Raw genomic sequence first — 16033 nt, 5'->3', positions numbered from 1 at the left:
TGGAAGATGACAAAACCAGGAAGAGGGAGAAATTACGTGCCATCTAAAAGCGAGGACAAAGCTATTGTTCTCTGTTTGAAAAGTAATCACTTCTAAGAGAAGCTAAAAAATTGTATTCAAAAAAGCACTAGATATATGTATATTTAAATACAATATGAAACAGTCCTCAGAGACCAGATATCAAACGCACCAGTATTGCAATCAAACCCTTACTTTGAAAAAACATACTGAAACAAGTAAGGAAGGGCTAAGTAAGGGTACAACCGCACATTTTATACTCTTGCAACTTGGTAGAATTAATGCCAGGGAATACCTTAAAGAGTAAAATGTATATATACTATACATAACTCTTACAAGGTGCGTTCCAAAGTAAACAAGACTTTTTGAATCTAGCGCCCCCTGGTGGCGCCATCTATATGTCGACTAGTACGTTAGAATTTGTTATCAGAAAAGTTACAGTTACATAAAATAAATCCCTATTCTGATATACTACAAATATACCGGCAAATATCCCACAGCGGAAAATTCATAAATTTTACAAAAAATCTGAAAATATATTTCGTAATGAGAGATATTTTGGAAAAAAGTTCATTAATTTCTTCCGTAAAAACATGAAGAATATTCCAAATATGCAGAAAGTTTTGAGCACTTCTATTGTAATTTACTTTTAAATCAGTGGTTATGCCAGAAAACATTTGCATTCAAATTCAAAATATTTGTATAACAACTAGATAATTCAATTCGGTATTAATCACCAAATAGTTCCAATAACAATCATCAATTTCTCTTTGTAAGTCAACATTATTGAAATCATCTATAACCCTCATCGAGACCCTCGGGTCTGGCCAGGCATATTTTGTTTTTGAATGTTATTTAAATATATTTACAGTGTAGCAAACGACTTGCGCTTCCAGGTAGGTTCCTAGAATTTTATTGGCTATAGAATTCACAAAAAAAAATTCAAGGATATCGTATCGAAAAGGACGAAAAAAGGATATTATAATATTACACCTTAGTGCACCAATGGTCCTTGGCTGGACCCCATATATTTTGTATGAAAATATATGAACTTTGGTATGTTTCTATCACTTCGCACGGTTGATTTATCTGTTTTCATGTTCGTTACATGTCCAAATTGGTTTGTATGTTAATCTAGGTCAAATACTTTAGCCGCTAGAGCGTTTTAAATGTAATTTTTCTCAAAATGTTACATTTTTTGTGAACGCTATTGCCACGCCAAGCGTGAACAAGGCAGTCAATTTGATTTCAACCAAATCGGGAGGTAAGAAATTTCAAAAATTTATCTATATTGTACATATGTATATGAGCGTAAATACAACACGTATTTCCATACAAATGTATGTAAACACCACTTGGCCTAGCCAAGCACCATTGGTCTCGACTAAGTGTATCAGACCGTTGGTCTCGACCAGGAATAATCCTTATAATGCATAATCGAAATCATCTATAATCCTTATAATGCATAATCGAAACAGTGATGCGCGCAATAACGAAACTGAATACGAGGTGCGTTCCAAAGTGAGCAGGACTTATTGAATCTAGCGCCCCCTGGTGGCGCCATCTATAGGTCGACTGATGGGTTAGAATCTGCTATCTTTAACAATTGTCCAGTGAGAATTTATGACATTTCATTGATTGGAAGTGAAGTTATTGCGTTTTAAGTGTCTGTATGTTTGTGTTATCGGTGCGAAAATGAGCTTCGAACAAAGAGCCAACATTAAATTTTGTTTTAAAATTGGGTAAAACTTTTACCGAAACGTATCAATTAATGAAACAAGTTTATGGCGATGATTGCCTATCCCGTAGCAGAGTGCACGAATCGTTTCAACGTTATCAAAGTGGTCGTGAGGACATAAATGACGATCAACATGTGGGCCAATCAAAATCCGTGATCACCGGAAATTTCATCGAAACTGTACGTGAATTCATCAAAAATCAGCCGAAATCATCATTGAAACTCATGGAAATGGAATTGAACATCTCCAAAACATCGATTTATCGCATTGTGACCGAACATTTGGGCTTACGAAAGGCGTGTGCACGATTTGTTCCGCACAAATTGACTGACGACCAAAACTTGCACAGAATCCAACATTCGAAGGACGATTATTTGACCAAAAATCACATTTTAACCATTAACCACTCTTCGTATTCACCTGATATGGCACCGTGTGACTTCTTTCTTTTCGGAAAAATGCATTTGTCCATGAAAGGAAAGCGTTATGCAGACGTAGAGGCCATTTAAAAGACTTGCACCGGCATACTGGGGGCCATACCGGCCAACGAGCTGCAACAGTCGTTCGACATGCTCTTGGACCATGCAAAAAGCTGTATTGAAGCAGAAGGAGACTATTTTGAATAAAATAAATTTGATTTTGCCGAAAAATGATAGAGATTAAAAACCATTTGTTCTGTTTTTTTTTCTGTTTGTTTTTTCCTGTTTACTTTGAAACGCACATTGCATATATACTATACATAGCTCTTATACTGACAGACACAAAAGATTTGTTAGAAAAACGAAAACCATTATATGTAGTACATGGAAGTTGGGGTAATATCGACCAGATTTTATCTATTTTTCTCAATACCAAATACTATTAGCATGTCACTTACTAAAAAACTAATCATATGAAGTAAAGTCAGCCGGATGTTCGAAAATCCTGATTAGTTATATGGGGGGTAAGTCAAGTTTTCGCTCGAATTTCGATTTTCTTTATATTATGTATATGGGGACTAAGGGAAGTATCGGTCCGATTAAACCCATTTTTGACACACAGACTTACCATAGTCCAGAGAAGTACTATCTCTGAATTTCAATTTTCTTCATATCTCACACATTCACCGATATTTTCGGTCAATAGTCAACTATGTATAAGTACTGGGGTCTAAATATTTGATAGCTAGGGGCTTGAACAGTTTTATTGGATTTGAAAAATCTTTGGTCGTAAGATAGCATACACTAAAGTCATTATTCGGGCAAAGTTTAATCCCGTTATATTAATTGCTTCTTGTTTTGTGTACTGGAAACTGAACGAATCAAGTGGAATTTAAAATTGTGCTATATGGGAAGTAGGCGTGGTTATTGTTCGATTTCGCTCATTTTCACAACGTGACATAAGAATATAAAAACAAGAAAAAACGTTAACTTCGGCCTCACCGAAGCTAATATACCCTTCACAGGTGCATTTCTTTTAGTAATTATGTGTTCAGTTTGTATGGAAGCTATACGCTATAGTAATCCGATCTGAACAATTTTTTCGGAGATTATATTATTATCTTAAGCAGTAATCCATGTCAAATTTCGTGAAGATACCACGTCAAATGCAAAAGTTTTCCATACAAGTCCTTGATTCCGATCGTTCAGTTTGTATGGTAGCTATATCCTATAGTTAATCGATCTAAACAATTTCTTCGGAGATTACATTGTTGCCTTAGAAAATAATCTATACAAAATTTCGTGAAGATACCACCTCAAATGCAAAAGTTTTCCATACCAGCACTAGATTCCGATCGTTCAGTTTGTATGGTAGCTATATCCTATAGTTAATCGATCTAAACAATTTCTTCGGAGATTACATTGTTGCCTTAGAAAATAATCTATTCCAAATTTCGTGAAGATACATTGTCAAATGTGAAAGTTTTCCTTACAAGAACTTGATTCCGATCGTTCAGTTTATATGGCAGCTATATGTTATAGTGGTCCGATATCGACAGTTCCGACAAATGAGCAGCTTCTTGAAGATAAAATTACGTTTGCAAATTTTGAGGGACTAGTTCGTATACAGACCCACAGACAGACAGACAGACGGAGATGGCTAAATCGACTCAGCTCAACATACTGATCATTTATATATATACTGTATAGGGTCTCCGATGCTTCCTTCTGGGTGTTAAAAACTTCGTGACAAACTTAATATACCCTGTTCAGGGTATAAAAATGCCACGTAGCAAATTTTGTCCAAATCCACCGAGGTATGGGATTTCACTAAAAAGTGAGCGGTGCCACTCCTGTCGTCCATCTCGGTGGTAAAATTAAATGTCTCTGGCGTATTTAGTTATTGATTTATTGCGGTTTTAGTAGTTTTTAACTGTACCGTTATATGGGGAGTGCGCGGGGTTATCATCCGATTTCATCCATTTTCACAGTGTCGGTAGGTATGTAGGTAGTTTTAATAATATTTGAGTTATACTCTGTAGCAATAGGCTGCAAGAGTATAAAAAGAATCACAATGTACCACAAGAATTAACGCAAAAACCTCATGGACCGAATTTCCATTTGCGAAATGCTGTTAAATAGTAAAAAATGCAATTCACTTCTAAAGCGGTTGGTTACTTAACTTGAAAATTGTTTGACAAAATGGACAACTATTACTTCCAATCTTTTATTTGAGATATGTATGTTCTGTTAACAATTAGACCGTTTGATGTAAGCAATCGCTCAGAAGGGGCCAGCTTACGTCGATAGGTTCGGAATTATGTTCCATCAGGGCAACGCCAGATAACACACATTGATAGAGATTCGCCTGAAGCTCCGATAACTTAGTTGTTTGATTACAACCTGTTCTTTTTTTTGAATTTTGCTGTTGAAAAAATTCGCCTCAGCTTACGTCGATAGGTTCGGAATTATGTTTCATCAGGACAACGCCTGATAACACACATTGATAGAGATTCGCCTAAAGCTCCGATAACTTAGTTGGGATATTGCTATGATGAACAACTAATTTTGCTGTTGAAAAATTCGCCTCATGCGCATTATGAAACTAAATCACAAACAAGCTATTGAATAAAGCGACGCATATTTCACTTAAAGCGGATAATTCTAACTAAGTAAAACCTCCTCTTTAATACAAAAATAATGGATTTCTTTTCCACTAGACCTTATATTATGGATTTCACTGCGTATAAATGACAGAAGATGAAATCTTATCATAATGGTAAGTAATTAATTTTCTGTGATCTTGAAGAGTTTGACTAAAGTTTTAATCAAGCTGCTACATGGAAAATCTTATTGTAAGGTCGCACCCCGACCGACACTGTAAATATCCCTCGTTGAAAACCTCGACTTTTTCAGATAGAAACAATATGCACATCATAGAACAAATTATTATTATATCTGATGCAGACTGATCAGTAATGAACAATTTGTAGGGGAGGATGGAAGGATATGAGAAGGTATGAGTTCTAACATATGTAAGTATATCATTATTAAGGGAACCGATGACCGCTACAGCAACAACAGCAAAGACGAAACACAACAATTGAGTACATAAAAACGGAGATCCAAGAAGAGCTGTAAAAACTCACTGACATTTTAAGATTTCATTAAAGAAGTATAGTATATTACACATAAATATATTTTCATTTATTTTCATACACGAAAAAAATTAACAATATCGTAACAAGTTTATTTTAATTAAATGCTAATGAGTAACAAAAATTGTAAGAGTAAATAAATATGTATGCTTTATTATACATTTCTTTTGGTTTCTTTATGTTATTGAGTATATATACGAGTACTTTTGTTGATATCTGCATACAATTATTGAGTAGTGTAAGCAGAGTAAAATATAAATATACATATAATTCATTGCACCACGTCAATTTCATCTTCATTCTCACTTAATTCACCATATGACGAATCGTCGCTGGAATAACCGTCCACGATGTGCTTTTCATCATTAGTCGCTTGCACGCTACTCTCTTGTTTGTGACTGGACGCCGCAGCAGTTGTAGACGCTGACGGTATTTGCTTCTCCTGGCCACTTTTCAGATTTTCACGCGTGTGCCGCCACTTCATGCGACGATTCTGGAACCAGACCTTAACCTGAAAATGGTAATGGAATACCTAAAATTCGCAATGCTATAACTAATATGGCTCTACTAACCTGCGCATCGGTGAGGTTGAGGCGGGCCGCGAGTTTACGCCGATCGGGCTTTGTTATGTATTTCTGCTGTTGGAACTGTATTTCGAGTCCTTTGCGCTGCAAATTGCTGAAAACTGCACGCGACCACGAGCGTTTTCGTTTGCTGCCGCCACTGCTACCACTCGCACTAGTGCCACTATTGTTGCTGTTACTCATACTAATACTACTGCCGCTCGCAGTTGTTAGTTGTAGTTGTGGGGAGGTGTTGCTGGCGACGGCGTGGCTTGATGTAAGGCTCGTCGTTTGCGTCCCATGGTGAGGATGGTGTTGTCTGTGGTGATTTATAAGGCTAGCGGTACTCATAGGAATGTCCAATAAATGATGCGCATGTGTCTTCAACGTGGGGAAACGTACCGACAGCGTCGGTGGAGCAAAGTTTTGCATATTCATTGTGGGATTGTGGAAAGATTTAAGGCCGAGACTGACAGCGGTACCAACACCTGTACCACTCAGATTTTGCAACATTCCTGGCGAATTGACAAGTATTTGTGCATGTGTTGCAATGGATTTTTGTTGCTGTTGTTGTTGGAAGCGCAGAAGGGCAGATGTGGCCAACGCGGAGTATGGAGCGTGCAGCTGCACTGTAATATTATATTAAAAAAATATTTATTTAAGTGCATGGCTTTTAGTATGAAAAAGTTAAAAGACGTTCAGAGCAGTTTTCGAAATTCAAAAATATTTTTTTTCGCAATTCTCATTCTCTCTCATTGAGGGAGCAATAAAGCAGACAAAAGAAGTGAACAAATTAGGGAGACGAAAAATAGTACTCGCTACTAAGAGAGATAAACTGAAAAAGCAATGGATGTATGTTTTTCCTCGACGAACTGCAAAGGACAGTTTGAATACTTTCCAAAAATACTCAACGTTGTGGCTGCAACTACAAAACGATAAATCGACTGATATATTTTCACTTAAGTTACTAGAAATGATTAACGGTAAACTACCAATTAGTAAGACATTGCGATTTTGTGATTTAGTAAAGTGGAAAGAGAAATATAATTATGTTATATGAGTGTTCCTGGATTCAAACATCAACTTAAGGGCTCTTTGTTGCGAAAACAAGATTTATATTAAATTAGTTATATTCAAATATGCGGTGGAACCTTCTCAGTACTTGAATAGTTTAAATGCTCAGACTGAAAATCAAATAAGAATAATAGATCCGCTGAATGTCTTTCACTATTAACAGTCCGAACATAAGAAAGCGTGTACCAAAAATTAAAACCCAGCCAGAAAACATATTGTCGTTTCTATCAGAAGATCATGAAAGAAATCTATATATAGTTGAACATCCCTAACTCGAATCACCATAATTCAAAACAAACTTTGTGTTAGAGAGACTTCGAGTTATGGAAAGAAATTAAATGAAATTCGGCTTCTAATGTCAATTCAAGAGTTCGAGTTATGAAAGTTCAATGATATTTGGAAGACTTCGAAAAATAAATTTGAATATAACTAATAATACAACTATTGTGGTAAATTGTTCCTAATTTACTTGCTCTAGATACTACAGCAGGAGTCTGCTTTGCGGTTAGTAGCTGGGTATACTGGACAACGGAACGCACTGGTCAAATTTGTGTAGGAATTCTTAATATGAAATAAAGTTGGAAATACTCAGTAGATTTGAACAAATGTTTATGTTAGTCGTTAAATTACTTAATACTTCAATTTAAATACCTCAGCTGAAAGAATACTATTGGCCATTTCAAAGGATTTGAGCTTTTTTTTTACTAGCTGTCAATTCTAAAGTCCACGTTTGAGTACATCATAATAATTTATATATTAATTTAAGCATTTTGGTGCAACAATAGAAATTGTAATTTCTTTATGCACAATTTTACCACCAAAAATTTTGAAACGAAGTATGTATGTTAATATTATTTGAAAAATGCGTTTCCATCATGTGTATAAAGAAAAACATTTTTTTTATCATATTTGATAAATTATTCAGTTCGATCGTAATAAAAAAAAAAACAAATAAGAAATGGCTAAGTTCGGGTGTACGGACAAGGACTGAGGCGAGTAGATCCTAGTGGTTTTTTCTACAGTGGCCATATAATGGAGCGCAGGTTCGGTGTGGAATTCGTGGTAGGAGAGAAACTCCGTCCGAGTACTGTCACTCACCCCGGTGGATGAACGCCTCGCCACAATCCGCATCAAAGCCAGGTCCTTCAACATAGCGCTGATTTGCGCCCACTTTTCGATGGAAGAGAAGGACGATGTGACCAAAGATGCCTTCTATGAGCGCTTAGAGCGCATCTATGAGAGCTGCCCCGCCACAATGTCAAAATCGTGCTTGGCGACTTTAACGCCAGGGTGGGCAAAGAAGGTAAATTCAGGCTCCACGAAGAAACATCACCAAGTGGGATGAGGCTGATCAACTTCACAGGGGCCCAAAGTATGGTTATCTGTGCTACTAGATTCCAGCATAGAAAAATTCACCGAGCTACCTGGCTATCTCCGGATCGAAAAGTCACCAACCAGATCGGTCATGTTATGATAGACTGAAGACACGTCTCCAATGTTTTAGACGTGCGTACGCTTCGAGGTCCTAACATCGACTTGGACCACTATCTTGTTGCAGCCAAGATCGCACGTCAACAAACAAGAAAGGCTGACATCACAACAGACGGCCGAACGATTTTCGACGCGACTTGCACTACTGCGGGACGACGTTTCCAGCTCCTTACGTCCTTACGTTTGCTCCTGCAAACGAAACCATTGGTTGCAGTGGAGAGAATGCAGACTGCCTACCTCGGAACGTTACAATCGAACACAACACGTGCGGGATGAGATAGATACCGAAAGTTGAAGAGGGAGTAGAGACGTATTTGCAGACAAAAAAATAGAGAGGCTTGAGTATGAAGAGCTTGACAAGCTGGCCGACAGGAGTTATGTTCGAAAGTTCTATGAAAAGATGCCGCGACTAACAGAAGGTTTCAAGACTGGAGCATACTCTTGTAGAACCCCCAGAGGTGATCTAGTGACTGATACCCATGGCATACTAAAATTATGGAGGGAACACTTCTCCAGCCTGCTGAATGACAGTGAACGTATAACGTCAGGAGAAGGCGAACCCGATTCCTCAATCGATAACGATGGAGCAGACGTTCCATTGCCCGACCATGAAGAAGTTCGAATTGCAATTACCCGCCTGAAGAACAACAAAGCGGCGGGGGCCGATGGATTGCCGGCCGAGCTATTCAAATACGGCGGCGAAGAACTGATAAGGAGCATGCATCAGCTTCTTTGTAAAATATGGTCGGACGAAAGCATGCCCAACGATTGGAATTTAAGTGTGCTATGCCCAATCCATAAAAAAGGAGACCCCACAATCTGCGCCAACTACCGTGGGATAAGCCTTCTCAACATCGCATATAAGGTTCTATCGAGCGTATTGTGTGAAATATTAAAGCCCATCGTCAACAAACTGATTGGACCTTATCAGTGTGGCTTTAGACCTGGCAAATCAACAACCGATCAGATATTCACCATGCGCCAAATCTTGGAAAAGACCCATGAAAAGAGAATGGACACACATCACCTCTTCGTCGATTTCAAAGCTGCTTTCGACAGCACAAAAAGGAGCTGCCTTTATGCCGCGATGTCTGAATTTGGTAACCCCGCAAAACTAATACGGCTGTGTAAACTGACGTTGAGTAACACCAAAAGCTCCGTCAGGATCGGAAAGGACCTCTCCGTACCGTTCGATACCAAACGAGGTTTCAGACAAGGCGATTCCCTATCGTGCGACTTCTTCAATCTGCTGCTGGAGAAAATAATTCGATCTGCAGAACTTAATCGAGCAGGTACAATCTTTTATAAGAGTGTACAGCTGCTGGCGTATGCCGATGATATTGATATCATCGGCCTCAACACCCGCGCCGTAAGTTCTGCTTTCTCCAGACTGAACAAGAAAGCAAAGCAAATGGGTCTGGCAGTGAACGAGGGCAAGACGAAATATCTCCTGTCATCAAACAAACAGTTGACAGTCACTACTTTAAAGTCGTAGATAATTTCGTCTATTTTGGAACCAGTGTAAACACCACCAACAATGTCATTCCTGAAAGCAAAAGCGGTATCACTCTTGCCAACAGATACCCTTTTGGACTGAGTATTATTATTCCCGTCTTGTTATACTATGGTGCGGAGGCATGGACAATGACATCATCTAATGAGTCGGCCTTAGGAGTAATCGAGAGAAATGTTCTGAGCAAGATTTACACACCCGCCGGTGGAAGCAGAGGAAGAGGAAGATCTCCACTCCTTTGGAAACATCACCTGGAGAAGGACCTTGCTGCACTTGGTATCTTAAATTGGCGCCAAATAGTGAAAAGAAGAAACTACTGACGCGCTGTTGTTAACTCGGCTATAACCGCGTAAGCGGTTTCTACGCCAGTAAAGAAGTAGAAACTATTAGTACCTAAAACATGGATAATAGGTATCACATTTTTTAATGAAAAAACTTTGTTGATACTAGAAAATGGTTTAATACTATTACTATTAATATTATTCGTGCTCGACGAAGAAACCATTCGGAATGGTGGATAGTTTGTTAAGCTCTAGTAAAGGCACCTAAATCGATGAATGTATGTAGTAGATTTCCAAAGAGACTATTATGATCGAAAGCTTCAAAAACTAAAAAGATTGAACTATTCAATCGCAATAAGCCTGAAATATGGATGCACTAATCTTCAATTTTATACTTGGCTGAATTTATAGGATTTATAGGAAGTATTTGTTAGAAAAAATATGAAAGTTTCTTTTGTCCTTGAAATTAAATTTTCTTTAATTTAATTATTCAACGCTTTTAAAATCACTGTTTTTTAATCATTAGTTATACAAAGAGGTCCAAATGGACACTGGAGAGTCCTCTCACTAATTCATTAAAAAACGTGTATTCTCCCGTTCAAAAACAATGATTCATGACGATTAGTGGAAATCTATTAGACGTTAGCATAAATCTATTTTAAAGGCAATTGCAATTTATTACAATCAAACGCCGCAATTAATCACCAATTGTGCGATAATCAATCGAAAACATTCCATACTTAAATATATACATATGTATATGTATGAATGTGGTTTCTTTTCATCTGGCAAATTATACAACTTAGCTATTTAGGAAATTTCTTTCGGTCATTTGAGAAAATAAACAAACCATAGAAAAATAAAATTAAAATCAGCACGATTTTGCTAAATCGAAAATCAAATAAAATCAAATCAATTACGAAACGTTTGCGTACATTCATTAATAGTTCGACGGACGGAAAGAATTATATACATATTTACATTCAGATTTGAGTATATACATATGTATATGTAAAGTATAAGCATTTTCAGGTATATACTCGAAAACGTGCTCCAAAGTTTCAGCTAAACATACATATTTAAAAGGCAGGGAAATAAATACCGTCGACCAAATACAGTTGGTAATTAATTGTTCCGACTCGAAGCTGCAGACAAACAGAATAACAAATAAACAAACAATTCGATTAACCAATACTCATCATCTGCACCGTTCACCAGTACTTAGTGAGTGAGTGAGTGAGAGTGGAAGCAACAACAACAATGATCGCGATCTGATCGATCAGTAATGTACGCTGATCCACAACGGTGATAGATGAGGCGCCTGTTGGGGGCCAATTTTGATAAGATCTGCCTGTCTTTCGGTATGCCGACCTACCGGCCAGCAGATCAACCTGCCACACATCAGCGCCACATAATCAAATCAAATAGCATTGTATCATCATCCTCAAAGCAATAACCACAAAAATAGCCACAACATCAACACAACCTGCACCATCTCGTTATTGGTATTCAAATATTCTGAACGAGCAAAAAAAAAAAACAAAACGTGCCCATATTTAAGTAATGATCTTCATCATCATATTGAGGCATACGTTTTGGTGCAAACATACGTGCAGACATAGGTTTATACTGATGTGCAGATAAATGAATACTTCAGAAATCAAACAGTGAAAGGTGGAAGCAATGGCACAAGACGTGTATTAATGAACACTTTAACCAAGTGAACTCTGAACACGAGAAGTTGGAGTGAGATAACTTGAGTGTTAAAGGGTTATAAATCGGGATTTTGCAATATTGGATTGTTTGATTTTAGCATACTAACATTAATTTGAAAAAATCCTTCAACAATGTGATTCCACAAATTCTTTCTTACTCTGTTGTAGTGGAGTATGTTACTTACTAGACCTAACATAGATTCAAAACTACAGGTCTGTATATGAACTTATCTAAGACTCCTTGACGTTTTGTCTGAGGAACAAAAACTAAACCGTATGTTGAACACTGACTTCCTAACAGAAGAAAAATTTGCCGTTGAAATCTAATTTCGTCAAATAGGAAAGAATTCATATCATGTGTCATGCCAATATTTTTCTAAGTTGCCTAAGTTCTTATAACGACCTAATGATAGTTAGGTATCGTCAATGAGATATTTGAAATTATCCAACTAAACTAATGACCCCAATAAATATGCTACACACTGATTTTCAAGAAAAACGTTAACTTCGGCTGCACCGAAGCTAATCCACCCTTCACAGGTGCATTTCTTTAGTAACTATGTGTTCAGTTTGTATGGAAGCTATATGCTATAGTAATCCGATCTGAACAATTTTTTCGGAGATTATATTATTACCTTAAGCAGTAATCCATGTCAAATTTCGTGAAGTGGTATCAAATGCGAAAATTTTCCATTCAAGCCCTTGATTCCGATTTCGATCCTTTCGATTTGTATGGCAGCTATATGCTATAGTGAGCCGATCTGAACAATTTCTTCCGATATTACATTATTTCTATGAACAATAACTCATACCAAATTTCATGAAGATATATCGTCAAATGAGGAAGTTTCCCATGCAATAATTTGATTCCGATCATTCAGTTTGTATGGCAGATAAGTGCTATAGTGATCCGATATCGGCAGTTCCGACAAATGAACAGCTTCTTGAAGAGAAAATGACGTTTGCAAAATTTCAAAACGATATCTTAAAAACTGAGGACTAGTTCGTATATATACAGACAGACAGACGGACATGGTTAAATCGACTCAGCTCAACATACTGATCATTAGATCATTATATACAGACAGACAGACGGACATGGTTAAACCGACTCAGCTCATTATACTGATCATTTAAATACATACATATATACTTTTTAGAGTCTCCGACGCTTCTTTCTGGGTGTTACAAACTTCGTGACAAACTTAATATACCCTGTTCAGGGTATAATTATAACCGTATCTAAGCTAGAATAACATTTGTGTTACTCGCACAGTCTAAAAAACTGTAAATAAAGTTTTGAGCAATTTTATTTGAAAAACTTCTATTCAAAAAAGAAATTCCTTTAAATTTTTGACAGAACTTTTTTCTGGGATTCCAGTCTAAAAGTGAAAATTTGTCCTATTGAGAAATGTAATTTGCCACAGGAGATCGCAGTATCAAGGGGCACTTGTGGGCTAAAAATTTTGAAAAAGTGGACATGGCTAGAGAGTCTCTAAAGTTACAAAAACCAAATTCGCTCAAAACAAATATCTTAATCTTTCCAGTAAACAAATCAAACTTGTATAATTGAAATCCAAATAGAATCCTTTATTGATAGTAGTATGTCTGTGTGGTAGAAATGGTCTGAATCGAATCAGTACTTCCCATATAAAGATTTTCGAATTTCTGGGAGACTTTATACCGCATATATTGGTCAATATGCGAGTTATCTTAATAAAATTGAAAGAGCGTGTTTTTCATTTACCGGTGCACATTTGTGCTTAACAGACCTTATGTACCTGAAAGTACTGCTCTGGCTTTAATCAATGCAAGTTGCAAGAGTATTCGGTTATACCTGAACGTAGCTATTTCTTACTTGTTCATAATTAATTTTCTATTTTTATATCATGAGTCCGACGAAAGTCAATTACTTTCAGAAGGAGAGAACATCCTAGAAAATACCAATGATCACTCACCTTTCGTATGGACCAAAGAAAATATAAAACATTACGAAGCCTCTAAGGAAGACTTAGCTAAATATACGCTGCTACCACATATCACACCAAATCCACAGCTTTCATTCCGGATTGGCGCATCCGACTATGCAACGCAACACCAAGTAGTTAGAAACACGCTCAAACCGCTGGGTTTCTTCTAGCGAAAATTTACAAAAGCCGAACAGCGATACAGCACCTACTGCATGAAGGTAACAGCTATGTATCTCGTGATTACCCAAGACGGCAACTTCATAATACCCCCCTGTAGAAGCGCCACTCCTTATTTGCGAAGAACACGGACAGCCACTTTTAACAAGCCTCTTTTGAGTTCACCTTTACACCAACAAGGCGTTCGCCATGGACAGGAACAGGTGGTAATCACTTGGTGCTATGTCCGGGCTATATAGTGGATGCGATAAAACCTCCCATACGAGCTCCCGTAGCTTCTGGCGAGTCATCACCGAAGTGTGTGGTCTGGCGTTGTCCTGGTGGAACACTGCACCCTTCCTGTTGGCCAATTCTGGACGCTTCAGGTCGATCGACTGCTTCAAGCGGTCCAGTTGTTCGCAGTAGATGGTAGAATTAAGCGTCTGACCATATGGGAGCAGCTCATAGTGGACGATTTCCTTCCAATCCCACCAAACACACAGCACTACCTTTCTGGCCGTCAATTCCGGCTCGGCCACTGTTTGGGACGATTCACCGGCCTTCGACCACCACCGTTTTCGCTTGATATTGTCGTATGTGATCCATTTTTCGTCGCCAGTCACCATCCGCTTCAAAAATGAGTCGAGAATGAGTCGAATATCGCAGGCGTTGACTCGGTCCAGAAGGTTTTTTTTTTGCGTCAAATCATGCGGCAACCAAACATCAAGCTTTTTGGGTATCCAGCCTTCTGCAGATGGTTTAAAATGGTTTGGTGACTAACTCTCATCTTCTGGGCGATGTCACGAGATGCCACATGTCGGTCTAACTCGATGTTTTCCATGATTTCATCGGTATTGGCGTCGCAGGTCTTCCGCCGACTGGCTTATCCATGGTGTCGTTTTCACCCGCTCTGAATTGAAATGATAGAGTACCATCTCCCAAAACACCATTAATCTCACGGAATGTTTCTCTAGCGGATTTGCCTTTAACGAAGGAAAACTTTAAAATAGCGCGAATTTCGGCGTTAGTAAACTCCATGTTTACACGTCTATACAAGTATGTAACTGTTGAACGCAATATCCAAACTAATCATGTATAGCGTCGTTTTGTAGGTTATGCCAAGACCTTTCAAAGATGCATAGTATTGCCCGATACGAGCGCTGTAGCGCTTTATACATTGCCGCAAAATTCAAAAGACAAAAAGGCAGAAGGGAGATATATTTGAAAACTTTCCTTTCCGGATGAAGCGAATCATACTCAAGGAATGTATGCGCTTTGAAATAAATATAATATGTATATACACATACATACATACATAAATACATTTTAGAGCAAATCTTTATGCCGACAAGTGTAAATGAGCGTGTCTACACATGTATTGCACGTAATAAAAACTCATTTCAAAATATTCCAAGTAATTAAGGTAAACTAACAAATTACATGTGAAATGCGATAATGCACCACGATGGTGGTAATTTAAATACGGAAGCAAATAAGCATAAGTCAGCGCCAAACTCAAGTGCAACAACAACAATTATAATAAAACCATAACAAGTGCGCTAATGAGAAACGCAACGCGAAGAGTCAATATTTTAGATAAAATACGAGTTAAGGATGATGAACACATTACCTGGTGGAGCCAATAATAAACGTAATAATAACAAAAAAGATCTTGTTGATAACCACGATCAACAAATATGCATAAACGCATGAAAACCACTGCGTAGGAGGATGTGAACGCGCAAGGCGCGTTGAGTGGCAAATCGATTGCGCCTTACAAAAGAGAATTATATTAAACAAGCGTTCAAGTGTAAACACACATACACACACAAACAGAAGTATAATATATACTATATATGCCGTGTGAACGCATGATTATTGTGTATGTAGCCGCGGCGGGAAGTAAAAGTGGAAGCGCTAATTAAGCGGCAAGGCC

At 37.8% G+C, this 16033-nt stretch overlaps 1 protein-coding gene across 1 annotated transcript in view; it reads right to left on the bottom strand.

The window, feature by feature from the left end:
* Positions 1–5605: 5605 nt before the first annotated feature.
* The window catches only part of LOC126752605 (homeobox protein H2.0), a 33001-nt gene continuing 22573 nt past the window's right edge, over positions 5606–16033 (bottom strand). Inside the window, exons 2-3 of the mRNA XM_050463541.1 lie at positions 5907–6526; positions 5606–5845 (exon numbers count right to left, since the gene is read on the bottom strand). Coding sequence (XP_050319498.1) covers positions 5606–5845; positions 5907–6526 — 860 coding nt within the window. The remainder of the gene's footprint in view (positions 5846–5906; positions 6527–16033) is intronic.

Source organism: Bactrocera neohumeralis, chromosome 3 (assembly GCF_024586455.1).
Source record: "Bactrocera neohumeralis isolate Rockhampton chromosome 3, APGP_CSIRO_Bneo_wtdbg2-racon-allhic-juicebox.fasta_v2, whole genome shotgun sequence".
In the NCBI taxonomy this organism is placed as follows: Eukaryota; Metazoa; Arthropoda; class Insecta; order Diptera; family Tephritidae; genus Bactrocera; species Bactrocera neohumeralis.
This window is presented reverse-complemented; position numbering and strand designations above follow the sequence as displayed.